The 26,574-nt window shown below is 38.6% G+C and overlaps 1 protein-coding gene across 1 annotated transcript in view; it reads right to left on the reverse strand.

Annotated features, from left to right (window-relative positions):
- Window positions 1-26,574, reverse strand: part of LOC124159255 (transcriptional regulator ERG homolog) — a 194,301-nt gene that overhangs the window by 102,380 nt on the left and 65,347 nt on the right. The window contains exon 3 of the mRNA XM_046534935.1: window positions 21,960-22,031. Within this exon, the coding sequence (XP_046390891.1) occupies window positions 21,960-22,031 (72 nt within the window). The remainder of the gene's footprint in view (window positions 1-21,959; window positions 22,032-26,574) is intronic.

Consider the following 26,574-nt stretch of genomic DNA (forward strand, 5'->3'; position numbering starts at 1 on the left):
TGCTCCGGATAGGGGCAACCTTCCCAGGAGGGACTCGAACCCGCGACCTCTTGTTTGACAGGCAAGGCAGACTTTATCCCGACTCCACCGAGTTCGATATTCCTCTGCTTTTTAACTTCACCTGCTAGTTTGTCCAGATGGAATCTTTTACATGAATCAGGGATGTCTGTAACTCCATCCCATAGTGAGGAAAAGAATTGACGAAAAGAAAGTTAGCGAATTAGCCAAATATAAGGCCTTATTTTTCAAATGTGATCCTCATCAACATGCCATGTTTTGTTTCTTTTGCAATGAAGTTAATTCGTTATTTTTAAATCCAAAATCCGTGAGGAATAATTATAATTGATACCTTCTTTCTTCGTTGAAGGAGTTTTCCTGTGAGCAATATCTTGCTGAGAATACTAAATCGATTTTTTGTGTGATTTTATTTGAAAGGGATTTAACTTTCTTATATTTGCCTAAACTTAAAGTTCTCTTCTTTCAACGTTAGTTAGTCTCTTTGAAGGTTATTTCCTCATCTGCAAGGCTATAGATATACCAACAATATCGTGATAAATAGTTGTCGTGCTGCTAGTTTTAGGGTTGTCCTCCGCGTCGATACAGCTTTGTGACGACAGTTTCACCGGAATTGCAGCGGCCGTCTTAAGGTCTCAAACAGTGCGTCGGTAATGGAAATTACGAAGAGAAATATATTTGTTTGTTTTCTCTAATATAAACGTTAGATATGTCAGAATAATATAAGATTTAACACTTTCCCGGCGAACAACTTTTGAAAACTCTTCTCGGGATACCGCGCGGGTAAGATTATATGAGAACGCCGACGTTTCGGGTACCGACTCGCTACCCATTCTCACGGCTGCTCAAAAATGAATAATAATGGTAGCCGTGAGAATGGGTAGCGAGTCGGTACCCGAAACGTCGGCGCTCTCATATAATCTTACCCGTGCGGTATCCCGAGAAGAGTTTTCAAAATGTCAGAATAAGATTTAAAAGTTGAAGACGCTTGCTACAACGCCAATGAATCGACGCGGAAAGCAAACATATCTTCGCCTAGAGAAACTTACTGTTAGAGGATCGGCTACCAGGAAGAGTGGAAATTAGTCTAGTGGCTAGGGGTGAGGATGATGAAGTGTAGTCCGAAACTATAATCACGAAGACTACTCGGCGCGGAGGACGACTCAGGAATCTAGCCGATCCTAGGGAAACTTACTGTTTGGGTGTAGAAAAATTTAGCGCTTTCCCGGCGAATAGACTTCGTGAAATGTTCTCGGGATGGCCACTGGGTAAGGAATTGCATAACTGCCGACGTATCGATGTCCGACTCGGGAATCGTTCTCAGGGCTGTGAGTGTCCAGTGAGATTTTTCCTTGTTTATATGCAGTCACTCGTGGCCAGGTTACTGCTGATTGGCTGTATTCAATGGCGCGCTCTGAGTTCGACAACAACAAGATGATCTGCCGATCCAATGGCTTTTGGGATCGTCTTAGGAGTCAGTTGAAATTAGGAAATTCAATAACTCATTATTAAGTTTGTGGTGTTCCGTAATAAGTTTTCTTGGATATTACTCTATTACTTATACCACTGCTTTAAAAAAGCAGTTGTATAAGGAATAGTGTAATTTAATTCAAGAAAACATAATTGAAATTAGACTGGCCAAGAGCACACTCAATAGGATTCCGGATATGCATTGAGCAACACTTGGAAACCTGTGCTCAAAACCATCAAAATGGATAGGCAAAATCGTCACTAACACGCCAGCAAATCAGAGCGCGCCATTGACGACAGCCAATCAGCAGTCAGCTGACCACGAGAATGACTTTATATAAGCAACGAAAAAATCTCACTCGACACTCACAGCCCTGAGGACAATGACCGAGTCGGACATCGAAACGTCGGTATTTATGCAGTTCCTGACCCGGTGGCGATCCCGAGAACATTACACGAAGTATTACTGTCAGAGTGTCTGTTACCAGGAAGGGTGGAAGTTGGTTCAGTGGCTATGGTGGAGGGATGATGAAGTGCGATCCGAAACGGTCATCACGAAGATGAAACGATGCGTGGGACAACCCAGAAATCTATCTGTTCCCTAGAGAAACTTACTGTGAGGGGGTCGGTAACAGTGAAGGGAGGCGGTTGGTCTAGTGGATAGCGGGAGAGACGATGAAGTGTGGTCATTGGGGGTGTTGGTTGGACTTTGAGACGTGGGGGTTGTGGGGCGAATCTCATCGCGTGTTTGAGAGTCGGCGAGTGGCGGCTCGGCTGGGGACCGGAGATGGTCGGCCGAGATTAGTCTCTCACGCGCCTACCTGACTTCCTCTCCCGCGAGCAGTCTAAAAGAGCTAAAGGGGGAGTGGGTCGGGTTGGCCGGTGGCCGGCCGCCCGGCGCGGTGAGTCAGTGATTGCCGGCGTTTGGTCGGCTGCGGCGACTCGGTGAGGGAAACGCTCCCGGAGGCAAGGAACGATTATAAAAAAAATGAAGAGAAGGCGGACTGCTCCGAAGTGGGAAGTGCAGCGCAAGGATCGCCTTGAATAGACTTTGACCGATATCGATACTCACTATCCAGTATCGGCCTTTCTCTCCGACTCGTTTTACTGTCGTGGTAGCAGCTGATTTTATTGTTCAAAGTAGCCAGTCCGATTTAGATCAATACGGAAATACAGTAAAACTTGCTTATAAAGAATGCTTAGGAGACCATCGTTCTATTTTGTTATAAACGGGATTTCGTTATATACATAATAAAGGATTTTGCCCTATACATCACGGGATTTCCGGCTAATGTTCCGAAAATCGTCTCTGTTTAGGCAACAGATCCGTAGCAGTTAACCATCGTCCCACACTTAACATCAAACGGCTAAAAGGAACAGTGGAACTATGTGGTGATAGCCACTCGTAAAAACAACTGATGATAAGGTAATGAACGATTAAATGGAGAAGATGCACTCAATTTCTTTATAAAAGAGGAAATAATTCCCCAAGGAACCAAAGAATGGTCCGTAATAGCAGGGATGTCGTATCATCTGAACTAGTTACGTGCGGGGAAATAAAAATTGGCGATCAGAGGAAAGTCCAAGAAACCGGGAACTCACCTCGTTATAGGCGGGATATCGTTATATGCGTGATCGTTATGAGCAAGTTTTACTTCACATAAGTGTTGCTGTGATATAACGCTGTAATGCAGCAAATTCGTTGGGGTTTTTTATTGCAAATTGGCTGAAAATTTGTAAATCTGTTTACTCAATCAATCAATTATTCTGTACGGACATCCAAAGTAGCCGGCCCGACATAAATCAAAAGGGAACATCACACCAATTATCCAAAAGATTTCATCTCTGTTCATTTTGTCGCAGTTTCATACATTTATCTATAGATCTGTTGGGTGAAAATAACTTAATTAGTTTCATTCTCAATATTTGAGTAGCCTCATTAGTAGTTTAGTCTCCTTAAAACCGTAAGCAGAAGAAGGGACTATTAAGTTGGCCACATTATGAGACATGATTGCCTGATGAAAACAATCGTAGAAGGATAGGTGGAAGGGAAGAGGGGCAAGGGATGGCCACGAATGAGTTACATAGGACAGTAAATAAAGGATGTAAAAGAAAATAAATGCGTCGCTATAAAAAGGCTTGCAGATTGGAAGGAGAAATGGAGAGCTGCGTCAAACCAATCTTAGGATTGTTGACTAATGACGATGTTTAGCATTTTAATGTTTCACTGCTCTTCAAAAATGATTCTGCTTTAGGAAATTCTCTCTATTCAGGATATTGTCACAGAATGAAAAGGACTTTCTTAAAAAAACTGTGTGTACAAAGGGATTTTTCTAAATCTCTTCCAATAAGGAATTTGCATTTATATTGTTAGAATGAAGATGCTCACGATGTCGTGCAACGAATTTCTCCTTTTTTTTCGGGCGGATGACAACTGTTTTGCCTGAACTATTGCGGACACCTTTAGGTCTAAGAAGTGATGAGTATTTTTACCCAATCATTTTTGTGCCTTCTCCCTTTACCCTGCCTAAAAGAAGTGTGCCCTTCCCGCAACCAAATTTGAATTGGTTTAAAAGATGTTTTTTGTATGCAGGACCAAAGGTATTTAATTTGCCACCCCAATCATGCTTTATTTCTAAGTCTTTGATTTTTTTGCAAAATGCACATTCTTGGCTTCTCACCAAAGAGCAAGTACTGTCTTGCTCTTTACGACAGTACTTGGAACAAGTACTGTCGTAAAATATTGATGAAAATGAATTATAAATAATTTTTTCGTTATTTTATATTTCATGTACGCACTTAAGCTATGTTAATATAGATTACCAATGTAGTAACACAAAATGAGCTACACATAATATATTATTAATTAAGATGGTAGCCTCAAACAGGTTATCCTTCAAGTCTACCTAAAATAACTCAATTTTGCTATTGTCCTGTAATTTGTTTGTGGAGTAATAAAATTATTATCAATCACTCAGTGTTTCAGTCCGGAAATCCGAAGTAGCGGTCCCGGAATAAATCAAAAGGGCAATACATGAGAATTCAACGCTGTCATGGAGTGGGTTACCGCAAATTCTTTCGGTTATCTCGTATTTTAACGGTTATCTTTTGGCGGCAGAAGCTCGAAAATGAAGAAGATCGTCATTATAAGACTCCGTGTGTAAAGCCCTGATGTGAAAGTATCGATATAAAAATATCGGGAAAGTTGGCATCGTCCCGAGTGTAGTTAGGAGCAAAAGGAAATGGGGAAGGAAGAAGGTTGGGGTGAAGGCAGGAAGCGCGGTGCATGTCGGGTAGGGAGAGAGGGATGGGGTACGTGAAGAAGGATTTCCGTGAAGGATACGAATATAATCCCCTGACCGTCGTCTAAAGGGGTTGTTTGATCCAATCGTATTCATTTTCTTAATATTCCCGAGTCGGAAAAAAGTGTTTCATTATCCTAATATTTATTTTTTTAAATTGTATTTTGGGTCAGCGTTAGGCCTATAATTAACTCAAAAGAGGGTATTAATTCATCTGAGAAGGAAAGGAAACAGGTCAGAAGTATCATAAAATTAATGTATCCACTTTCAACTTCCGCGTTTAAGATGGGAATACTATATTTAAGTCTCGTATGTTAATCAACAATATTTTTGAATCTGAGGAGAGTTTCACTGTGAAATTGTCTTTCTTTTAATCCATCCACTGTGAAGTACGGGGAAGTGTGGCAGCTGGATAACTTGATTATGGATTATAATGGTTTAACGGTCATAATTAATGCATTGCACCGTTGCTACAGAAGACTTTAATTAACAATGAGCAGTATTAGTCGGAAAGATATTTCTTACATATTAATGGCTATAATGGTCCTCATAAAGCAAAACACTAGGAAAAATTTCATTTGGATATTAAAAACGCAAGTTAACATTCATTATCCGAACTTTCAAATGCTAATACGGCAACTTATGTTTCGAGAAAACACAACAGAGTTACTTTTACTCGACAAATTTATTGAAGAAATATAAGACAGGGTGTCACAGTCATTTTTGGAACATGAGTTGTTTGATTGGGACATCCTATATTGCTGAAAATATTTTTATGCAATGCAAAATTGTAGTCTGATAACGTGAGAATAGCGTAATTTGTTTACGGTGACGTTGTTTGCTATTTATATTTAACCGTATATATTTTTTCCAAAGGATCTGGTGTTTGTCAGCACGGGTTCTCCACTGTTTTAATGTTATGGCGGCTGCCGATGTTTTGACGAGGCCAGAGTTGGGCTTGGGAACGTAGGATGCCGCCGTATCACCCGGCTGAGAACTTGTGAAGACTTCATCGTAATTTTTATGCATTATTACTCTTGTCCACGCATTTCCCCCTTGTAATTATAAAAAAGCGGATATTTAATATTGTGAGCAAGCTTGAGGCGAGTTTAGACAGTCCGTCATCATCTCATTTAAACGGTCACGCCAAGGCTAATCGTATTTCTTTTTTTTATTTTAATTTTACCTTCAAAATAATCAACATGTCACGCCAAAAATACCGGACGCGATACGAGGGTACTCGATTGGTGAAAAATTGAAATGACTCCAGGAGTTTCCTTCCCGGGAATTTCCTACATTGATCTAGATAACTTCTTTTACGTTCCCGAGGAGGAGGAGTTGAACACGCTTGTGTAATTTTATTTTTTGAGCGAGAGGAAAGAATATAAAAAACTGAAATAATGAAGGAGGAGTGACGAGAAGCTTGATAATCGATGCACCATTCAGTTCCCAAAAGACGAGAAGAAATGGGAGGAGAAGGTGAGAATGAGTTAAGGAATCGGAAGGAAGAAAAATGTATTTCTTTGGAAATATGGTTTCTGCGTGGGGTGAATGAGAGAGTGTGTTGGTTTGGGCCGTTGAACACGGAAGGGGAATGACGTGGCCTGGCGGTCGGTGGGCCGAATTGACTCGGGTTTGAGAGGCAGTTCGAATATCCGGTTACTGATGGCAGTTGAGGAGGAAGAGATAAAAGTGTGTTCTTTGGGCAGGGGGGGAAGAGTGTGTTTTTATGACGTCCAGGATCTTGAGGGTCACGTTGATTGAAGGAAGAGTTGAACGGTGAGAACCAAGAGTATTACATCAGATGATTCTCAAGTCCACCGCTAGAATTGTTGTCGCTCCGCGCGCATAAAAATCAGATTTGAAAATCGTCACTCGCGGTGCTACCAACCATCTACCGCTTGCTTGCTACCATCCACTTTTCACGAAGAAATACACAACAGTAAAACGTAACTGAGCCAATAAATCATAGAAAACACTCATTTAACGCATGCGAGACGATTTCCAACTAAAAGCGACCACTTCCGCTGCGGTTAATGGCAAAAGTCTCGCTGAACGAGATACTGCTGCCCGGTGGCGCCGTTGAACAAAACACGCGCGAAACGGCAACAGATATGACGCTTAACCGCCATGTTCTTGGGCCTCCTTTAATGGAGTCTCCTCGCTGAAAACTTATATATTTGTGCTTGTGAGACAATGCTGTATTGCCAGAATAGGTTGACCCTAGCGTTTCATTGCGAAATCGATAATCCAAGTTAGCATTCGTTTTCAAAAAATTAGGTCTTTTCATTGAGCAGGCGATCTATATTGCTTGAAATTGAAGTATAAAATTGTAAATTCAAAATGCTAGACTATTATAATTGATGCCGCTTGTCGAAGAGGGAGAATAAATGGAAAATCGAACGTAATCTTCGAAGAGTAATGAAGGGTTTTAGGAGTGTCATACACAAAACTGATCAATTTGAGAGACAATGCTGTATTGCCTAAATAGGTTGACCATGACGTTTGTTTTGGAAATCGATGATCCAGGTTAGCATTCATTTTCCAAAAATTAAGTCCTTTCATTGAGAATATGTTCTACATTGCTTAAAATTAAATTATAAAATTATGACTTGAAAAAATAAGAATTTCATACTTTAGGTCGCTTGCCGAAAAGGAAGATAAGTTAAAAAATTCTATTTAATCTTTGGAGACTAATGAAATACTTCCTGGGAAATATTAATATGTATTGTACCGTATATATTTTTTAGCCCATGGATCAATCAATATAATAATACATATCCCGTATTGGAACGAGAAAAATCTCTAATATCTCGTCAGTATTTTCTGCGATGAAAAATAGTAGAATATTTGGCGATGTCCGATGGATTATTTTATTCTGTATCATTTTAGAAATCTGATATGTCATTATTCTCTGTAATTATATTATATTTTAACCTATATAATGTCATACTTCCCGTCCGCAAACGAGAAAACTATCTCAATTAAACGATGTAGTTGTTCCTGCGTTGAAAAATAATAGTAACGGTGTTTTACGTCGGATCCCTTTATTCTGTATTTTTAATAAATCTAATATATATGGAAACAGAAAAATTAAAGAATGTCAGTAGAAAAAAATGTGTCCATTGACAACTGATAAATTCCAATTAGGTCGCATCCAAGACGATTTCTCCTTTTTTTCGCGTAATACTATTCAGAAAACATGCGAAATTAAAGTAGTTCCTGCGTAGAGAAATCGTAATATCCTTTGTATTTTTAGTTATATTATTTTATTTAGTATAATTTCATAATTAGGATAAATGAAGCAAGAAAAATAAAAGAATCTTAGTACAAAAAATGGTTAAGGAACAATTTTTTGGGAACGATTTAATTAATTTTGATAGGTGTGCTACCACAGAATGTGTATATCTCACCTAATTTAATAAAATATTTACACTGGTATTCTTAAAAAAATAACTATAACGTCCACAAATTTCTATTTTTTTCGTGTTCAAGATGCTTGCTGTCTTTAAGTCAAGTAGTACCATTCGTAAAACGTATGAAATGCGGTTGGATTCTATAATAGTTTCGTTCTGGATAGTTGAAGATAGTATTGACTTAAAATCCTCCACCAAGCGCACAAAATGTGAATAATCTCACCTTATTTAATAAAATATTTATAATGGTACTCTTAAAAAAAACAATTGTAACGTCCACCGGTTTCTATTTTTTCCTGTTCAAGATTCCTGCTGTATTTTTATCAAATAATATCATTTAACATTCATGAAACATATGAAATACGGTTGGATTCTATAATGATTTTGTTCTTGATAGTTGACGACAGTATTGACTCAAAATCCTCTACCTAGCGGAATATTCCGGAGGCATTGAGGCGAGTGAAGTATAAAAGAAGCCAGAGAGGGTGTTCCACTTTTTTCATCCAAAAGGGTGAAAAAGAGCCGTAATAACGTCGGGGAAGAGGAAGGGAGATGGGAAATGTCGGCTGGCGAGAGCGTGGTCTGAGATTGGAAGCGGGTGATAAGGCGGGAAGTGGCGGGAAAAGAGGAGGGCGTAGCGGGCGGAGGTGGCGGCGCAGGCGGCAAAGGCCGGAACCTCCCAGGAAGACGCGGAGGAAGGCCGCGATTTGTCATTCGACGTGTGGCGCCCCCGCAATCAGAGGTTGGCCCCCCGGTCCCCCCTCCCCTTGTAGTGTTGTGGGTGTGAAAGGAGGGGTATGGAGTCCACAATGGTTGACACGAGAGAGGGGAGAAAGGAGAAAATTGGGTATTCGTCCGAAAATGGCGGTCGGAGAAAAAATATGTATAAATTGAGTTCACGAGAGGCCAGAGAGAGGGAATTCGTCTTCTGCGTCCGAAGGCTCGCATACATCCAATGCGTGTACCTTTGTATAGGAATATATATTTTTTGCGTGGTATGTTTTTTCGGATTTGGTGCCTATGAAACCAATGCGTATGGTTAGAATGTTTTAGCTCGTAATGAAATGCATTAAAACTTAATAATTCCTTCTTAATATAATACTTAGGTGAAATAATAAATTAAATAATACTCTAGTAATTTAGTATTACCTAATATTTTTTTATAATATTTGATAAGTAGTACTAAATTTATGTGGAATTATAAAGTTATTTGCATTTAATTTTGTCAAGTCGATTCCGTGAAGTCACGCCCGAAAAAAAGAATGATTTTTGCTCATATCCACCACCATAACTCATGTTTGCAGCACTCACGTGAACACTCTAAGATTGCAGGTCTGTTAGAAGACGGCCTCTTTCCTAAATAAAACATCCTAAAATATTTAGGCAGAAAATTAGAATACGCCTCTAGTCGCTCAGTGATTATGAATAGAAAATATTGTTTTGGACATTGCTGGCTGTGAACGATGAATATTTACGAAATCCGATGAATGAAAGAGAACTATCAAAATTATCTTAGTCAGAAAAAAATGTTTTTAAAAGACATACTTATTTTTTCTCATTAAAAATTCTTACCGTCTCGTTTTCACATCGCACTACTCATGAGATTGTGAAAGTAAATTCCTGTTATAATGATGTTCTGAATCTGCTAGACAGAGGAGGTATAACGTTTGATAATAAAATCACCCACGGATCTAAGTAACTGAGCCACGGTGCGTGAAATTTACTGCACAGAATTGTACCAAATTATGAACTATTCATTTTTTGCATTTATTTAGCATTTTGTTACAATTTAAATTTGTAGGTTTTTTGAAACGCTACTTATTTTATCTCTATCTATCTCTATTTATCCTATATCCATGATGCGACGCTCATGCGCAAATGGGAACGAAAAATCATAGGGCCCATGCCCCAACATATTGCCTGCGTACAGACAGCAGTAGAGTATTTAGTAAATTGGCCTCTAATATCGTTAGAACTAATGAAAATTTCAACACTATAAAAGTCAATATTACACAGTCGAGAAAAGGAGTTGGGATTAAATAGAGAAAAAATTTCTTGACCGAGGCAGGAAGGGAAAAATTATTGTATGTTCTCCATTCTCTTGCTCTCGCTTAGTACGTTCCGTGCACAAAATATATCTTTCTTTCTACGAAGAGTAGGAGAAAAAAGATTGAGGGCTGGAAGCGCAAAGTGTCAACCTGCGGTGGAGGTCAAAGAATGGATCTGACACGTTTTAAGAGAAACTTTCCCGTATTTTTTTTTTACTCAGAATGGATGGTTTGGGTAACCTCATTTTGTCTTCCTATTTCCTTCATGGACCTATGGATATATTTGCTTGTCATCTACGCTAGGAGTTGGATCGCGGAATTTTAGTATTTACGGGGAACATTTTACACCCCTCCGATATCCATTGTCAGTGAGGTGGGTGCCTCAATTACCGGTGTGGGTAAAATGTTATACGTTTAAATTCACGCAAATCATATCCCGAATTCGTTTGTCTTCACAAATTCTGTGAGTAGTCGGACATCAATACGAGAATGTAAACTACTAGAGAAACTTCACGTGATTAGTATTCATATGATGCAACCAAATTTGATACCTTGCATGCAGTTTAATAAATGTTTTTGATTTGACAAGTATATAAACGGCAGCGTACGCCACAGTGCCTTCGCCTGAATTAAGCGAATTTCTTTCTCGCAAATTATAAGAACCTTCGGCTTAAATTATGTTTATTTAAAGTCAATGTAACTATCTTAAGAGATTTAACAGCAAAGCAAAAAGATTTTGGTAATAATAGAAATATTTTAGAACAGTATTTCGTTTTGTGAATAGAAGTACAAATTGCGAATAGGAAGATTTTTGGAAACTGGGATATTAAAAATACTTATATTTGTATCGGCTTTTTACTTTTAGATGCACACGCCAACGGAATATTCCAGGGTGAGCTCTACCTTCACCTATAAAGCCTCACAGAGATATGAGACATTGAGCTCGCAATTATATAGGTCGCTGTCAATAGGGATGAGGTTTGTATAAGAATGTACAACGTGCTATTGTTACGAATCTGATAGAAATTCAAGTGGGTGAAATCTGTATTAAGCGACCATCCGATAGGGTCGCAGAAAAGTGTCTGCTCTAGGAGGTGGATATGAGTGAGAGGTGCTAGGTTTTCAGGAATGAAGTATGATAAAATGCGTCATTTCTTTATGTCATACCTAAATTTTCCATAATTATTGGGCTCTATTCAAAAGTTTTGATTTTCTTCTTAGGTGCCATTGTGTTTTTTTTTATGAAAAACTGGTTGCTTGCCTCGGAGGGGCGGCTGCGGTATAGTATACTACAGTAGCGGATCCAGGATAGGGACAAAGGGGGCTAGGTATGGGGTAAACTCCCAGTTGCGGGTCCGAACAAAAATTACCATTCTATCGAGTGCTAATTGGACGTTCAAGGGGGGCTATAGCCTTCTTAGCCCCCCCAATATAGATCCGCCACTGGTGTATTATAGCTCTTTTAAACATGATTTGGAACATAGACTTTCCAAATTATACGATATAGAATCCAATATTATATTACAAAGTATTTTATGGAAGGGAAGTGGGGGAGATCGCTTAAGTACTAACCGCTGGCCGTTTAGGTTGATGACCACTTATAAGAGCTGGAACTTAATTAAGTTATACTTGTAGCACATTCATTTCCAGAGAAAAGTGACCACTTATGGAGGTGGCCGATGAATAAAGTGAATACTTGGGCAAGTTTCATTGAAATAGAAATTTCACATACACATTAATTACTACTCATATTTTTTCCAAAATTTCATCATCACTCAATTGGATTTACCGGAGCCGAAGATAGCGTAGTCATGTCTTCGAAGTGGACGCCGTTATGCAGAGGAAAGGGAAATGTTTTCGTGTGCACGGAAAGAGATTGCAACGAGAGTTAAGGACGTTTAGGGCTGCGTGGTGGGAGGTGCGGGAAGGGAAGTCTCTCGTAAGAGGAAGCAAGATGGCGCCGTCGCACAGTGGGCGGAAATTGAAAAAAGCTGGCCAAAACCTCTGCGGAAGAATTTTTGGCTAATTTATGGCTAATTTGTGGTGATTCTAGAAGTTTTTGATCTGAAGAATCCAATTTTAGTGTTTTTGGGACTCTATCTCTACAAGAAGATGCTCTAAAAACAAAATGGCGGAGAGGCCGTTTTTGCGTCATCAGATGGGTTGGTCTAATTTTTGGTAATTTACCCCAAATATTTTTCCGTCAGTGTAATATTTTGATATTTACTTCATAAGTCTTCTATTTTCAATACGAATTAGCAGTTTAATACTTTCTCACGAACACAATTTAGTAAAATCTTAAATATTCGAGGATAAGCTTATTTATATCTATAGAGAATGGGGAGGCTTAAAGTTATTAAACGCATTATCGTATTTGAGTTTTTATTGTTATGAATGAAATAAATATAATATTAACGATAAAAAATCAATTAGGCGCATGAAAAGTCAAAATCCAGATCTGATCCAGAATCTTCATCTTCAGCATCTGAATCAATTTCTTCGTCAAAGGAAGTTTTCTGACTAGTTCAGGTACATTATTCTTTGTATTTTTACCAAATTTTGGAGTAGATGAAATATATGGGTCGCACGTAAGAAGTATTCCGTGAAAAAGTTCGTGATTAGTGGCTAGTATGGCTATTTTTCGCGAGTGATGCTCTCTAAATCGTCGAATATCTTTATTCCTTGCTTCCAAAGCCTCCTCGGAAAGCTGGCCAATACGAATAATTGCGTCCTTAATAACTGCCGCACCGTGAATCAAAACTTAATGCACAGTAGGTGGCATATAGAACCAGGAATAAATTTTGACATAAATTTTGGCCGTGGAACAACTATATTTAGTAAATACAGCCTCATATATTTGCAGCTGACAGATAACGTTTCATGCTGCTCGTTTCTGCCAATGCATAGCATGCCTACAAAACCAAGCAATGAAAGAATTTAGGTATAAATTAAAGAGTAAATAATTGATAAAAACGAGTTATTATCATTTTCTATATATGCCATATCTTTCCATCAATATCTGTAAGCAATAATTTGAAAGTCACCAAAATAATTTCGATCTGAATTGGTCAAAGATTCTTTATCTGCTCACTAATATACCTTTCTTCTTCCACGGAAACCTCTCTCGTTACTCGGGTCCATCGAATATTTATTGGTCTACAAAATCTGGTCGATGATGGGCGAGGATTAGACCATAAAGATTTGCCTGTATCAAAAAAACTATTATTTACGTTTCAGAATGAGAACGTTGCGTGGTGCTAATACTACTATTTCTAAATGTGCTTACCTGATGTAGTGTTTAACAGTGTAGTGGTACAAGAGAGGTCGCGAACAAGCTTTCGTATCTTTCATTAGGAGTCTCACATGTTTGCTTGTACTGGGAATGGCCAGAACTTCCCTTAAAACCCCATTTATATATTATTCTAGAGGCTGTGTGATTTAATAGAGACTGCAAGTTAACTTCACATTTTTCTTCAGAAATAGATATCCCTCAGGATATGCTGCACTTTTTGCCAAACTGATTTGGTCGTAACTTGGGTATATTTTGTGGCCATGTTTTCTCGCCATTTCACGAATTAATATATACTGCGTCTATGTCAGATGGCCCATTACAATAAGGGAAATAGCCTCTTCCCCCGATTATTCTGATTGAGCTATTTATTTCCTTCTCCATTTGTCAAGTATTCTCATCTCCAGTGGCACGTAACTGAATTGAAGTTGCCACACAAAATTCTTTTTTCGAAGTGCTGCTTCTCACATCATTCTGTTTTTCTTCTTTTGGACCTATCACTTGCTCTCTCCAAAAGCGTCAACGGTCTTCCTCGAGGCCTCCACTCGTAACCAATACTCAGGAATTAATTTTAGGAAAATGCATTTTATGACCAATACTCCTTGCATGTGCCCCTAAAAGCTTTTACGCACAGGAACCAGTTGCCGCTGTACACAAAAGACGGCAAGGGACAGTGATAAGGGCTCTTTATTGCCGTCTGGGTGAACCGCGGACAGGGTCTGAACACTGCGGAGTTCTAGGAAAGGATTATAACGCAGTTGCTGGGAGTCGCCCAAAAAGCATTAAAGGGAATATGTGAAAAATGCAAAGTGAATGGCTAGTGTGATTACAATCCTAGTTTTCCAAAGAATTAGACAATCAGAACACCCTCTGTTCCGAGCGCTGCGACGCCGCTCCGCTACGCGCCGTGCGTTATTTTACATTATTCAACAAAAGTGGAAAAGTTGCAAGTATGCGCAGGATTTTATCGCTCCGTTACATAGAATAAACCTCGCTCTAACTGTTGATGATAATATCTCCGCGGAGATAAGCGGAGGTAAGTAAGTTTATCTCTGATTTAGTTAAAATGTGAACGAAAAACAGTTAATTTTTAATTAATATATAATAGCCATTCGGAAAGTATTATTTTCCACGATGAATAGCGTTATAGTATCTAAAAGATATATATTATCGTTTTGCATTCGCCAATAGAACAATATTTATGTTTTGTTCACACACCAGGGCAACAAACATAGAGAATTTTTGAAAAAAACGTAGATTTGGAACTTCGCGATTTTTTATCGCTTTTCGAAGGATATTACACATATAAAGAGCATAAATAAATTTTAAAAAGTTAACGTATTTGGGTGTCTAGACATTCTAGAACAATACTACGTAACTTTTGGATTAAAAAAAAATAGTGAAAAATTGGGGTTTTGGCCAGCTTTTTTCGATTTCCGCCCACTGTGCGTCGTCGGGAGTCGAGGCGGAACGCGCGTTTCAGCTGTTTTAGGAGACGAAATTGCCCGTTGGCGTGACGCTCAAGCATTCGTTCCGCGAGCGTGCGCGCCCGCACGTGTGTATGTGTGTATTTCTTTCATTCCATTTCATTTCGCTTAAACTCGGTTCCTCAGGCGTACGAATTTACTAAACAGGCGCTGCAATCGGCTGCGTTTGTATGCTCAAGTCCAGCCCTATGTCACTCCCTATCCCACTCCATTGGGAACCCATGGTCTTTTATTGAAGTCGTTTCCTCAACCTGCCGCACGTTTGCCGGGGCGGCGCCACGTATTCTGGAGGGCAAGAATTAGCGGGTAAGTTAATTTCCGTATTGTTGAGCGCATACTACAGGTGAGTGGAAATAGTCATTTTTGTAATTAATTAAGATTTAGTTTTCATTTATTTTCTAATGTTAGTCTTCTGCATTATTTCCTTATTGTTCTACATTAATATTTCGTAGATATATATCGCGGATTTACTGAAAAAAGGAAAATGCCGTGGACGTGTGTGGTACCGCGTTGCACCACTGGTTATGGCCACAAGACTTCGGGGATTTCGCTTTTTAAAGTCCCCAAGGACCCTGAGAAGCGATGAAATAGCTGTACGATTCCTTTTTTTGGTGTGCTAAAGCTCCAAAATTTATACATATTTTAAATTACAGGTTTTGCTGTTCCAGTGGTCAATGTCATTCACAGTGGAGGAATGAAGTAACACTGAGAAAATGCAAGATGTGCGACGGCTTTCATCAACTATTCATCATTCTCTCCTACTAAATTGAATCTCTTAGAATGATTAGTAATTAGAAATTAGTAATAGAAAGAATTAATAGAAATGTTAAATTGTGAGTACTTAAAATTTATTTTTCATGACATTACCTTGCATTGATTGTATAAATAATCTCAGTTTCAATAGCATTGTGTAATCATTCTGGAAATGTAGATTTGATGTGTGTCTACATTATATAAGTTGGAAAAATGTGAATCGTTTTCTTTCTTAATACCTCTTTCGATGATTTCTTTTAATGCATGCATCGCACAGCTGTAGCTGTTATCGATGGTGCGTGCAACTCTCATGAAAAGTACATTTACCGCGTATTAGCAGTATTAGCCTGTGGTTTCTGTCGTACTACTCATCTTATTTTTGGGCGAGGGATAATATTTCAGATTTGCCAGCACCTGAAAGTGATCAGACATCCGCAAATCCCTCGGATTATATCCATTGCACTGTTTTCGTGGAAGTTTATTCGGAAATTATTTGCAAAATCTCTTTCGTTCTTATCTTTCATATGGTATTTTACTCCCTTAAATCTCAAATTATTCCTCAAGGTGAGTAGGCAAGCATCGTTATAAAATAGCCTTTAACGGTAATAATGGTACTTCCGGAAATTATTCACCCTGTTCAACGATTAAATATGCCTATTCTATACCCGCAAAACGTCCCTAGGATAAAATCATTTTTTTAGGTTTGCTGTGCCCTGCCATTATTATTATCACTTGATCGAGACTCAGGAGATTAAAAACATTAACATACGTCACTTTATAAGAAGTATTTCACTTCGGCCTTGGTAAGAAGCCGTTTGCGTTTCTGATATTATATTTGTTAATAGTGTTTGAAAGCAAGGAATAACATCTATATTCTTATAAGGCCGTGGAAACATGTCGATGGGCTCAGAGGCAATGGTGCGTACGTAGCTTCTATGACAACTTATATTAACGTTTGCCACAAGATAGCTATAAATAATTATTTCCTTAAAAATACCTTTCCTCACTACATAAGGTTTTAACTGCTGACAATCTTTCGTTATGGCTGTAACTGATTTTACAAAGGTATGGAAGCAGACGAAGCTGAAATCCAACGCCTTCCATTTGATTAATACTCACGTATGAGAACGATTTCTAGGTATTTTTCGCTATAAGATGTTAAGTGCATATGAACTTGTAAACTAGTAACCACTGTCGATGTGTTTATATTCATTTTTGCCATAAATTAGTTCATAATTACTGAAGTATCGTATACAGATACGTAGGAAACTTGCCCTTCAGGATAGGTGGCGCCCCTACCGGCCTCAACGGGAAACGGCTTCATTAAAAGACCATGCCTGAACGGAGAGTGTCCAGACCTTCTCATATTCTAAGACCGTGCTCAAGTCCTTTGTTAATGTCTCCACACATTCCTCTTCAACAATCATTCATTCTTGCTTTCCACCCAATCCCACAAGAATAGACCTATGTCATTCAACAGCTCCCACGGGTGTCGTTTGTCCAATTTGCGTCTTTCCTTCAACTCATTTCGTTCAATGGGCCAATAACCGGACGATGTTAGCGGAGAAATGTGGGAGAAGAATGAGTTATGTCAAGCAGGAAATTAATTTTGTGTTCGTGACCAAATTCTATTTCCTTTAAAGTCTTTTGCTCTTAAGGTTCATATTTTACTACATTGATTATGTTGATAATAAACTTATATTTTTATGGGAAGTGATAAGTAGTTATGGAGATATGGACACTCTAAATTTCTGTACTGCTCGTATGTACGTTATATTGTCTGTAACCATTTTCGTTCTCTTCCATGCTCAAATCTCAAGTTTGCCCATTCCTCCTTCAAGGACCAGGTATTCATACTATACACCCCTATAGATTACAGTTTTCTGCATTAGAATTTGTTTAAAAAATTAATGTTGGTCTTTGTAGTAGCTAAAATTCTTCTTCTATTTAACCTAACTGGAATCGATTAAAAATCCGATTAGGGTGAGTGAGTTTTGATACCCGTTTCCCAATTACATCGGAGAATACGCTATTCACTATGCGAGATCTTAAAAGCAATGCTCGCTTTTCTCCACGTGTGCTGCCAATAAATAAAATTGCTCCACCTGCTCAAGTTTTGGCCCTCTATGCAAATATTCTATCTAACTCTGTAGGTTATGAAATTCATGTAAAGCCGCTTTCGTTTAGTGCTAGCATAATATATTTTGATTCTATTTTTTCGTATTGCGTGCCCAAGACATCCAATACTGCTCAAATTTTATTCCCAAAATGAGTTATCATAATTGTTGGGAAATCCAGTAGATATATGTATTTTTTTACGATAAGCTACGTTTTGTGATAAAAATTGTACCCAAGTGGAGCACGTTGAGTGAGAGACAGAGTGAGAATGAGGAATTTTAGGATTAGAGGGCGTGGTGGATAGGAGAGAGGTGTTGTATAGGTTCACAGAATTACCGCACAACGATTGGACTTGACCACTTTACAGGGGTGCGCCATGTGACATATACGACGACCGAGGGCAATTAATGGATTGTTCCTCGGGCAAACGGAAAATCTTAACAACCTCCTGTCCGCTTAATCGGAAATGATGGATATTATTTCCTTTGGAGTAGAATAATTCTTAAAATCCAGCTAAAATGACGTTATGATTCAGGTATTTTCAATGCCTCGAACGAGACATAGTGCTATCCTTTCGCTAGTTTCATCTTATTGAGTTCTTCATAAGATTAGGAAGTCATTCGCTATTTCTGTTGATAATAATTTATGCAACGACTCTTTTTGACAAAGATGTTGATATTATGAATTCATAACTAATTTCAGAAAATTGCATTTTAGGGTGAATAATTTGCCGTAGAAAGTATGAACAGCTGCTTTCGTGCCGTACTGGGTTTAGATAGTAGAGTAGAAAGTGCGTTTGGGTTTTTTCCAGGGTCTTATGCAATGTGTTTGACGAATACGTTTTGCGGTAAAAGCACTCTCAGGATGAAAGTGGTCGATAAATGTTTTGCTGTGTTGCATACCTGTAAGGACTGATATTTTCCCATGTACAATTAAGTAAAAAATGTATATTTCAGCAAAATCAAAACTTGAGCGAAACTTCTACCTAAAGAAGTGAATTAGGATGTTTTTAAAAAGTATTATCTCCTCTTTTAAAAAACAAATACGAGGACCGTTTTGGGACAAAGGGGTGACCAAGTACGTATATTGTTATATAATGTTTTAAATATTATATAAATTCCCTAATTCTAGCTTTTAGTGGTGATCTTTTCCCCGAGATATATTCAGAATTTGCAGGATGCAAGTGATTGCACGTTTTATGTTTCTTTATTTACTAGTTTTCATATGGACGAGTAAAGGAGAGACATGATGTCACCAGGAACGACATCTATAAAGGGTACTTAACAGAACACAAAAATTACCTGTATATGGTGGTAGAATCATGTTCGATGTTTTAGATGAAATGAAAGGATGTGTAAGCTTCTTCCGATTTGATAAAAAAGGGATGGTCGTAGGACAAAAGGTCAATCTATCCCTTCCACACGTAGAATAGCCCGTTCTTTGATGAGCAAACAGTCGCTGGGATCTGGACGAAGATCGGGGGCAAGTTTTGGAGTGGGCATTATGCTTGGAAAGGGGAGATTGGTGACGTGTCATCGAAGGGCTTAAGAAAAATATAAGTCTGAACCAAAGTATCTCAGGTGATAGAGAGATAACTAAGTATTTATTATCCTATCCGAATCGCTTACACAAAGAAATTTGGAACCGAAAACTAAAAAAAATCGTAAAGTAACGCTTCTGCCTTTGCGCACTACTCTTTTTACCTCCTCGAAGCTAGTATAGCCGCTAGCGATGATGAGATTTTTGAAATCTTTAGAGAAGACAGTGTTGAGGAAGAAGATGACGATGACGTGGATGTTGAAGCAGACATGGGACCATCAGCTAGAGAAGCGTTTGCTTCAATGCAACTTATTTAAAACACTTTTATGCGCAATAAAATCTGTTAAAATGTTCTCTTTCGATTTAAAATTAATTAAAATTGCATGCAGTACCAAAAATAAAATCCTTTCTTAAAAATACCCCAATTTTCGGGAAGTAATCTAATAATCCAAATATTTGATTATCCGAATGGGGTATGGTCCCAATTGATACGGATAATTTGAGTTCTACTGTATAATAATAGGAAAGTTTTAGAAGAAACGGTAGTCGGAGATTTGTCTTTCAAGTGCCTACTTACAGTTGCAAACCTCATAGGAGCACATAAGCCGCGATTTGGTGGTAAATGTGGTATCTTTCAATCAAACAAGGTGAAAGGCTTCAATCCCCATGGCAATTTTCCCGAGGGTCATCGTGCTAAGTTTTAGGAATAATCAAATTCCGTGGGTCCATTCTAATTCCAGTAAATATTCCCCGTGGCAATTAATGTAAATAAAGCTTCCCTTTGTCGATTGTTTGTGTGGAAGAAGCAGCCATTATACCTTGACAAAAAACGACGTACACGAAAGCAATGCATGTATGGACACAAATACAAAGAGAATGCAAGCTGACAATCTACAGACCACATAATCAAAAGTTTGTATCAACCTCCTTTTTATCTCTTGCTCTCGGAGAAAGCGGAACAATGTACCGGGCGATTTTATGTCCCAACAGTCTTTTTTTTTCGGATACGCCCTCGTGAGGAGATGAGTCCAGGGCCGAGGGTTCAAGGAGTGGGTTAGCATTGCACGAGAGGAGAGAGGGCCGATAAAGTAAACACGCCGCAATATGAACGACAGTCGGCTTCCATGAAGGGAGAAGGCGATGATTGAGCGTGGTCCATTAGGACGAGGGGATTGGTAAGGGTGCCGTGGGGAAAGATTGGCGTGAGAGTGAATGTGTGCGTGTGAGACCGTGTATTGAGGGTTTGGGGGGACTTAGACCCGGCAGTCTCGGAGGGCCTAAGTAAACAGGGTCAATGGCTGATCCTTGTGGGACTCCCGAAATTAACAGGTCTCGGGGGTAGGGTGCACGCACGCTTTGGGATCTCTGGATCTTCTAGATATCTCCATTCCCACCTTTCTCTCTCCTGCTAGACGTTAAATGCTGGAATAGGAGGGTTGGTTGAGCTGTTTTGTGGGGTAGGGGATAAAGATTCATCCCTCGCTGCTTTATGTGCGGAGAGGGAGTATTACGGTAACTGGAGATGTATGACTCCGGATAATGCGCGTCCATTAGTTTCATCGCCGCGATTGGGATGTTGATGACTATGTAAGGGGATCATCCTCTTGTTATGCGCGAATATTTTTTCTTCATCTTGAACGAATTGGAATGGTTAGGGTCTGATGCCAATCGTCTTGTGGAAAGGGCGTGTGGGGGATAGCCCTTTTAATCGGCTATGAATTACCACACACCCCGCATAGTTATAAAATAAAGGCTCACATTTGCAATTTAATATGCATAGCAGATTGGGAATAGGACACTTTCGTATTGAATGTTTCTCGATGTTGCCTATACATCATTATTTTGATGTATTTGCTATAGTTTTAAGTACTTTATGGGCTCTAAAATTTTCCTGAATGCAAAAACCAATGCTTATTTTTGATATAAATTCAGATCACAAATTTGAAGAAATTATTACAATTGAGCTTTTAGTGAAACCATACGATGTTAAATAATCTATAAAATTGGAGCTAGCCGACTAAATGTATTGCTGACTCTTAGCCAGAGAATAGTCTATAATTCTTTATCCTCTAAATTTGGTAAGACAATATTTCCTTTCGCACCCATTTAAAGTAAAATGTTCAGTGTCACTGTTCATTCCTGGTGTCTTTGGTCTATCATTATGCCTGTTAACACAATGACCGCCTTGTTATAACGAACATCTATTTAAATTAACTTTACTCAGTACCTCTCTCTTATAGCAGGGAGTTTTGAGTTTCAAGAAGTAGTTTTCACACTAAGCGTTTTGAATAGAAAAATTCCGTCTTTAAAATTTCCTGTGCTCAGTTATATTACCTCGATTTTTTTCACGGGTTAGTTTCAATTTTGATTTCTTTTAGTTTAAAAATTTTTCTCACTTTGACTGAGGTCCCAGTGCCTAAAGTGTTATTGAGAAAATTCTGCTTAGCAGGGAAATACATTTTCGAGGAATACCTTCCCTTCAGTGCGTAAACAGTTTTCTATAATCCTAGTTTTTAGCTCACCAGGTTGTCGGAGGTGACTGTGGGGGTCCAGCGACGTCTTGGACATCCCTCCAAGTGTGTTGGTGGCATAACCTAGTCGGGAAGATAAGGAGAGAAACTAATTAAAATTTAAAACTAGTTTCTATGTAATTTAGTCATGCCGATGAGTGTAAACAGCTTATAAGTTTTTTATTTATTTATCGGTTTTGATTTATTCAGCATAAATTGAGTTGCTTGAATATTGAATACGATGTGCCTCGTATCAAGATTCTTCTTTTTCTTAATTTTATGTCTCTTTTCAATATGTATTGTAGGACTGGTCATGCAGTAGGAATGGTCGCAAATGGGAAATTGACTCATGCAAATGTCATATCGAACGTCCACTACTGTTGAAATTGCTGGTTTACCTGATTGTACGGTAAGTTGTGAACACAATCCAGCCACCGATGCAATGTTGTATGCTTTCGCCGAACAGTATTGTCCCAGTGAAATTTCTAATTTATTTAGACTGCAATGATTGAAGATTTATAGTGGATTAGATGAATTAAATGATGTCGATTAATCGAAAGCTGAATGTTCTTGAATTAGAATGAAGTTGCAGTAGAATGCAATGTGAAGTTCTTTAAAATGACGAAGTACACAAATTTACCTGATCAAACTTATATTTGCGAAGAGAAAACTTTGTTATTTTTCTGTAATTAATCAATAAGGGCCAGGTCATCATTCACCAGCTACGGCAGAAATAGTTTTTAATATCTCGATTTATATATGATATTCTGTTAAGATATACTTGAAAATGCATGAGACAAGAACTCCTTGTGTGTTTAAAGTTTAAACGTATCTGCATATAGCCTTTGCGTTTTGGATGTCTCTCTGCAGAAAGTTGGTAATTTAGGATGACGTTAATTTTCTTAAGACACTCGGTTTGAGGCATTGCAATCACGACCAACTCCCCTTAAGTACTTGAGAGTTAGGACTCCTTCACGGTTCTTAGGGTCGAATTGAGAGAGTCATGACTCCACCGTCTTTCAAAGGCAATGATTCCCACTTGGCTGAAGTGACGTGTGTGGGACTCTGAACTTCAAAAGAAAATCATTCTTCTTTTTTTTTACTTAAAAGACTCGAAGTGAACCGTTACAACCTATCTTTCTCTCTTCTACTTTCTTTCCGATCCCCTTTTACGGGGGCGGACTTGGTTGAAGAAGAAGCGACCCGAGACGGCTAGTGAGGGATGGTAAGCCTTCTTGCAGGAGAACCTTGGGCGTTGAATGAAAGACCAAGCGCATGAGGATTCAGATCACGTTCCATCCTTCCACCACTCTTACCCCACTGTTGCCCTTCGCAACCAGTCTTCAAGTTTCTCCTTCCAACTACATCCATCTCTCTTCCCGAATTTCCACTGGTAATTTGACCCTCCTACTTTGGTGCTTTGGAGAAGAACACTTCTTTATAGTAAAGTACTTCGTCCAATGGATATGATGTTAAGACTGTCCCTTTGGTGTTTTCGATAGTGGTAGTAGCTTACGGTGTCGTGTAGAACAAATTGCTTGGGGGTTGTGCTTTTTTAAAATGAGATCTTCTCCTACATCTACGTGTCACTACGCAAGATGCATCAATAGACTTGTGACAGGAGTTGTTGGGACACCGGCAGTTTCCCGTTATTACTGTCATTATTTACTACTTAAATAGGCAGTTTATGTGATGACAGAGATACTGTGATATTTGTAAACACTTCTGCATTTCCATCAGGCCGAGTGAAGGAGGTATTCCCGTCGTATTATTCGTATGAAGTCGTATTTTATGCCATGGGAACCAGGGACTTTAGGCCGACTCTACCTTTGAATGAACTTCTTCTTTGAATTAATGATACTGGACTTTGAATGAAATTGACTTCGAATGTTAATCGGTCTTCAATTTTTTCCCTCTGCCCATATCTTTCACTCTTCCCAAATTTACGGTTGTAATTTGACCTCACTACTTTGGTGCTTTGGAGAACACTTAAAGCACTTCGTCCAACGGATCAGATGTTAAGACTGTCCCTTAGCCGTTTTTCGATAGTGGTAGTAGCTTACGGTGTCGTAGACAGCAATTACTTGGAGGTTATATTTTTTTGAATGAGATATTCATCTATACCTACGTACTACTAATCAAGCTTAATCAGAAGGCGTGGGGTAGATGTGTTGGATACCGGCCTTGCGAGAACCTTTTAGAAAATAGATACGTATGATGAGGTATTTGAATTAGTGTTCGAAACAGAATCTATTTAAGTCCTTTGTTGTTGCGGTAAAAAGCGAATTAAGGCATCTTAAAATATGATTTGTAAGATCTTCCAAAGATGTCGTACTTGATCAAACCAATTTTCACACCAGGAAAAAATTTCTACCTGGGTTTCCTTCGAGCAATCGAGGGCGAGTTTTAAATCATATTTATAAATAAACTCTTCGAGGAAAATGAGAAGTTAATTTATTAATCATATATATTCTGGCTTCAGTTTGGTACTCCTTCTGCTATAAAGTGGACGTTGTATTTTTGTGTGATCTTTTAATTATATTTTCCTTTGACATTATGTCATCATAACCTTTCATAATACAAGTTCATTGTCAATCTCTAGACAATAACAGTTTTATAGTATGGATATATTGTAAATAAAAGCTAGTGTTACAAGGTCAATCGAGTGATCCTCTATCGAGATGAGCCTATTTATAGCCTCGGTACTTAATGAATGTACTTCTTCTTAGTTAAAATAGGATTGAATCGTCGTGGATTCTTTTCTTTTAGCCAACTCGTTAAATTTTGTTTATTTAACCCAGTATCCACCCGAAGTTAGTAACTCAGTCTATTAACAATTAATACGTATTTCTTGGCCATTTTAATTAATAGATTTCTTGAAGATTCAATTTGTCGGAGTAGGACTTTTTTGCTAGATTTTGAAATTTAAATATTATATAGATAATCGCTTGTATATTTTATTGATTTTTCTCCGTGTTCCTTATTTCAATGGGTTGTTTTACCTACTACTACCCGATGATGCAAAAATACAATTGCTAATCATTGTAGCCATCATGAAATATAAACAACAAATGATAATTTCTACACTTTAATATACATAATACTCCACTACCGACCATGATGTCGACACTCAATGTTACTTTTAAGGAGTGGAGTAGTGTAGTTTTATATTAAAGTATGGAAATTACAATTTTTTATTTATATTTCATTATAGATACATCGCATTTTCACCACGTCCAGCCTGAAACTAATTCATGCTAAACGTTGGCAAGGAAATTGGCTACCAGAAAAAATAAAACTGCTAGTTCCACACTATTTTTATTAATACCGGCATTTTCAATAATGCATTATGATCGAACTAGCTAAGGTTTATTTTTTCTGAATGTCATGAAGGAGTTTTATCAAGTAACGCCTCAAACCATTAAATTTGGCACGGGAATTATTTATTGAAAAATATAATTGTCGACCTGTCTAAAATAAATTCAAGAGAATAACCATTGAGAAAATATATGACTTCTCATTCGTTCCTTCATATGTCGGCACTGATCATTTCTCCCTTTCCATCGGAAGAAATCTTTGATCTTTGAATTCGCACCGTACCCTCGATGATGTGAGCTCACTGCGGGAGCAAGCACAAGTGCCTCCCCTTGTCTCTCCCTCCACCATCCCTTCCCCTCCGCAGTCTCCTCCCAATACGCCCAGGAAAGGAATCCCGTGTTCGCAGATCGGCTGGATGAGCAAGCCAAACACTGGCCGGGGAGCGTCGGTGAGGGGGTCGGCCTCCCCCTGCCACGTTCCCCGGACACGCTGACGGCGGTGGCGGCGGTCTGCAGGGGTTGATGGGTGTCGGGGGAGGGGGTGGTGGACGAAGTTGGGTTTATTGGGAAGCCGACTTGTCTGGGGAAGGGGGTGGATATGTGACAGGAATACGGTGTGGGTGTCAATTTGTGTAATGCACGTGAGCTAATGGTGTACGACTAAGTTTACCACTTTGATTACATCGGAAGGGTATGACGGGAAGATTTTAGATGTCCAATTTTGATTCCTTCAAATCCTGTTTACTACACTTTAGTCAAAGTGGCTTCTGTGATGGTCGTATACAAATTTCCTTCGTGGGAGTGAATTTTCAAGTTTTGTGTAGGCGATACAAGTGCTTAGTTCGTGATGATCATTGTAATTTATTGCGAGGAATAGTTGACGTGAAAATAGAGGCCTTCACTGTACTCAGAGGGAATTAATATTACTTATATTCATGTATCGCGCCACCTCTAATATTCCTACGTTTGTGCTATATCATCTTTGGTATTCATAACAACTGCTTCCCTGAAGAAAAAATAAGTACCTAAATTATTTTTTACGGTGCCGTTTTCTTGAATTATTGCGTTTGATTAACAGTTATTTCAAGTTTGAATTGGACCATAAAAAATGAAATACCTTCTTTCAGATGACATCTAACGAAGATCGAGAATTCGTACCAGAAAATCAAATGAAATAATTCCCATATCAGTGTTTTTCAAGGAAGGGAGATTGCTGTGCTATTCGTTAAATTACTGGGATTAACGATCCTATTTTAAGCTGTCATTTTCACCTTCAACACCTCTTCTAATCCATGAAAGTTCATATGACG

Source organism: Ischnura elegans, chromosome 5 (genome assembly GCF_921293095.1).
Source record: "Ischnura elegans chromosome 5, ioIscEleg1.1, whole genome shotgun sequence".
Lineage (NCBI taxonomy): Eukaryota > Metazoa > Arthropoda > Insecta > Odonata > Coenagrionidae > Ischnura > Ischnura elegans.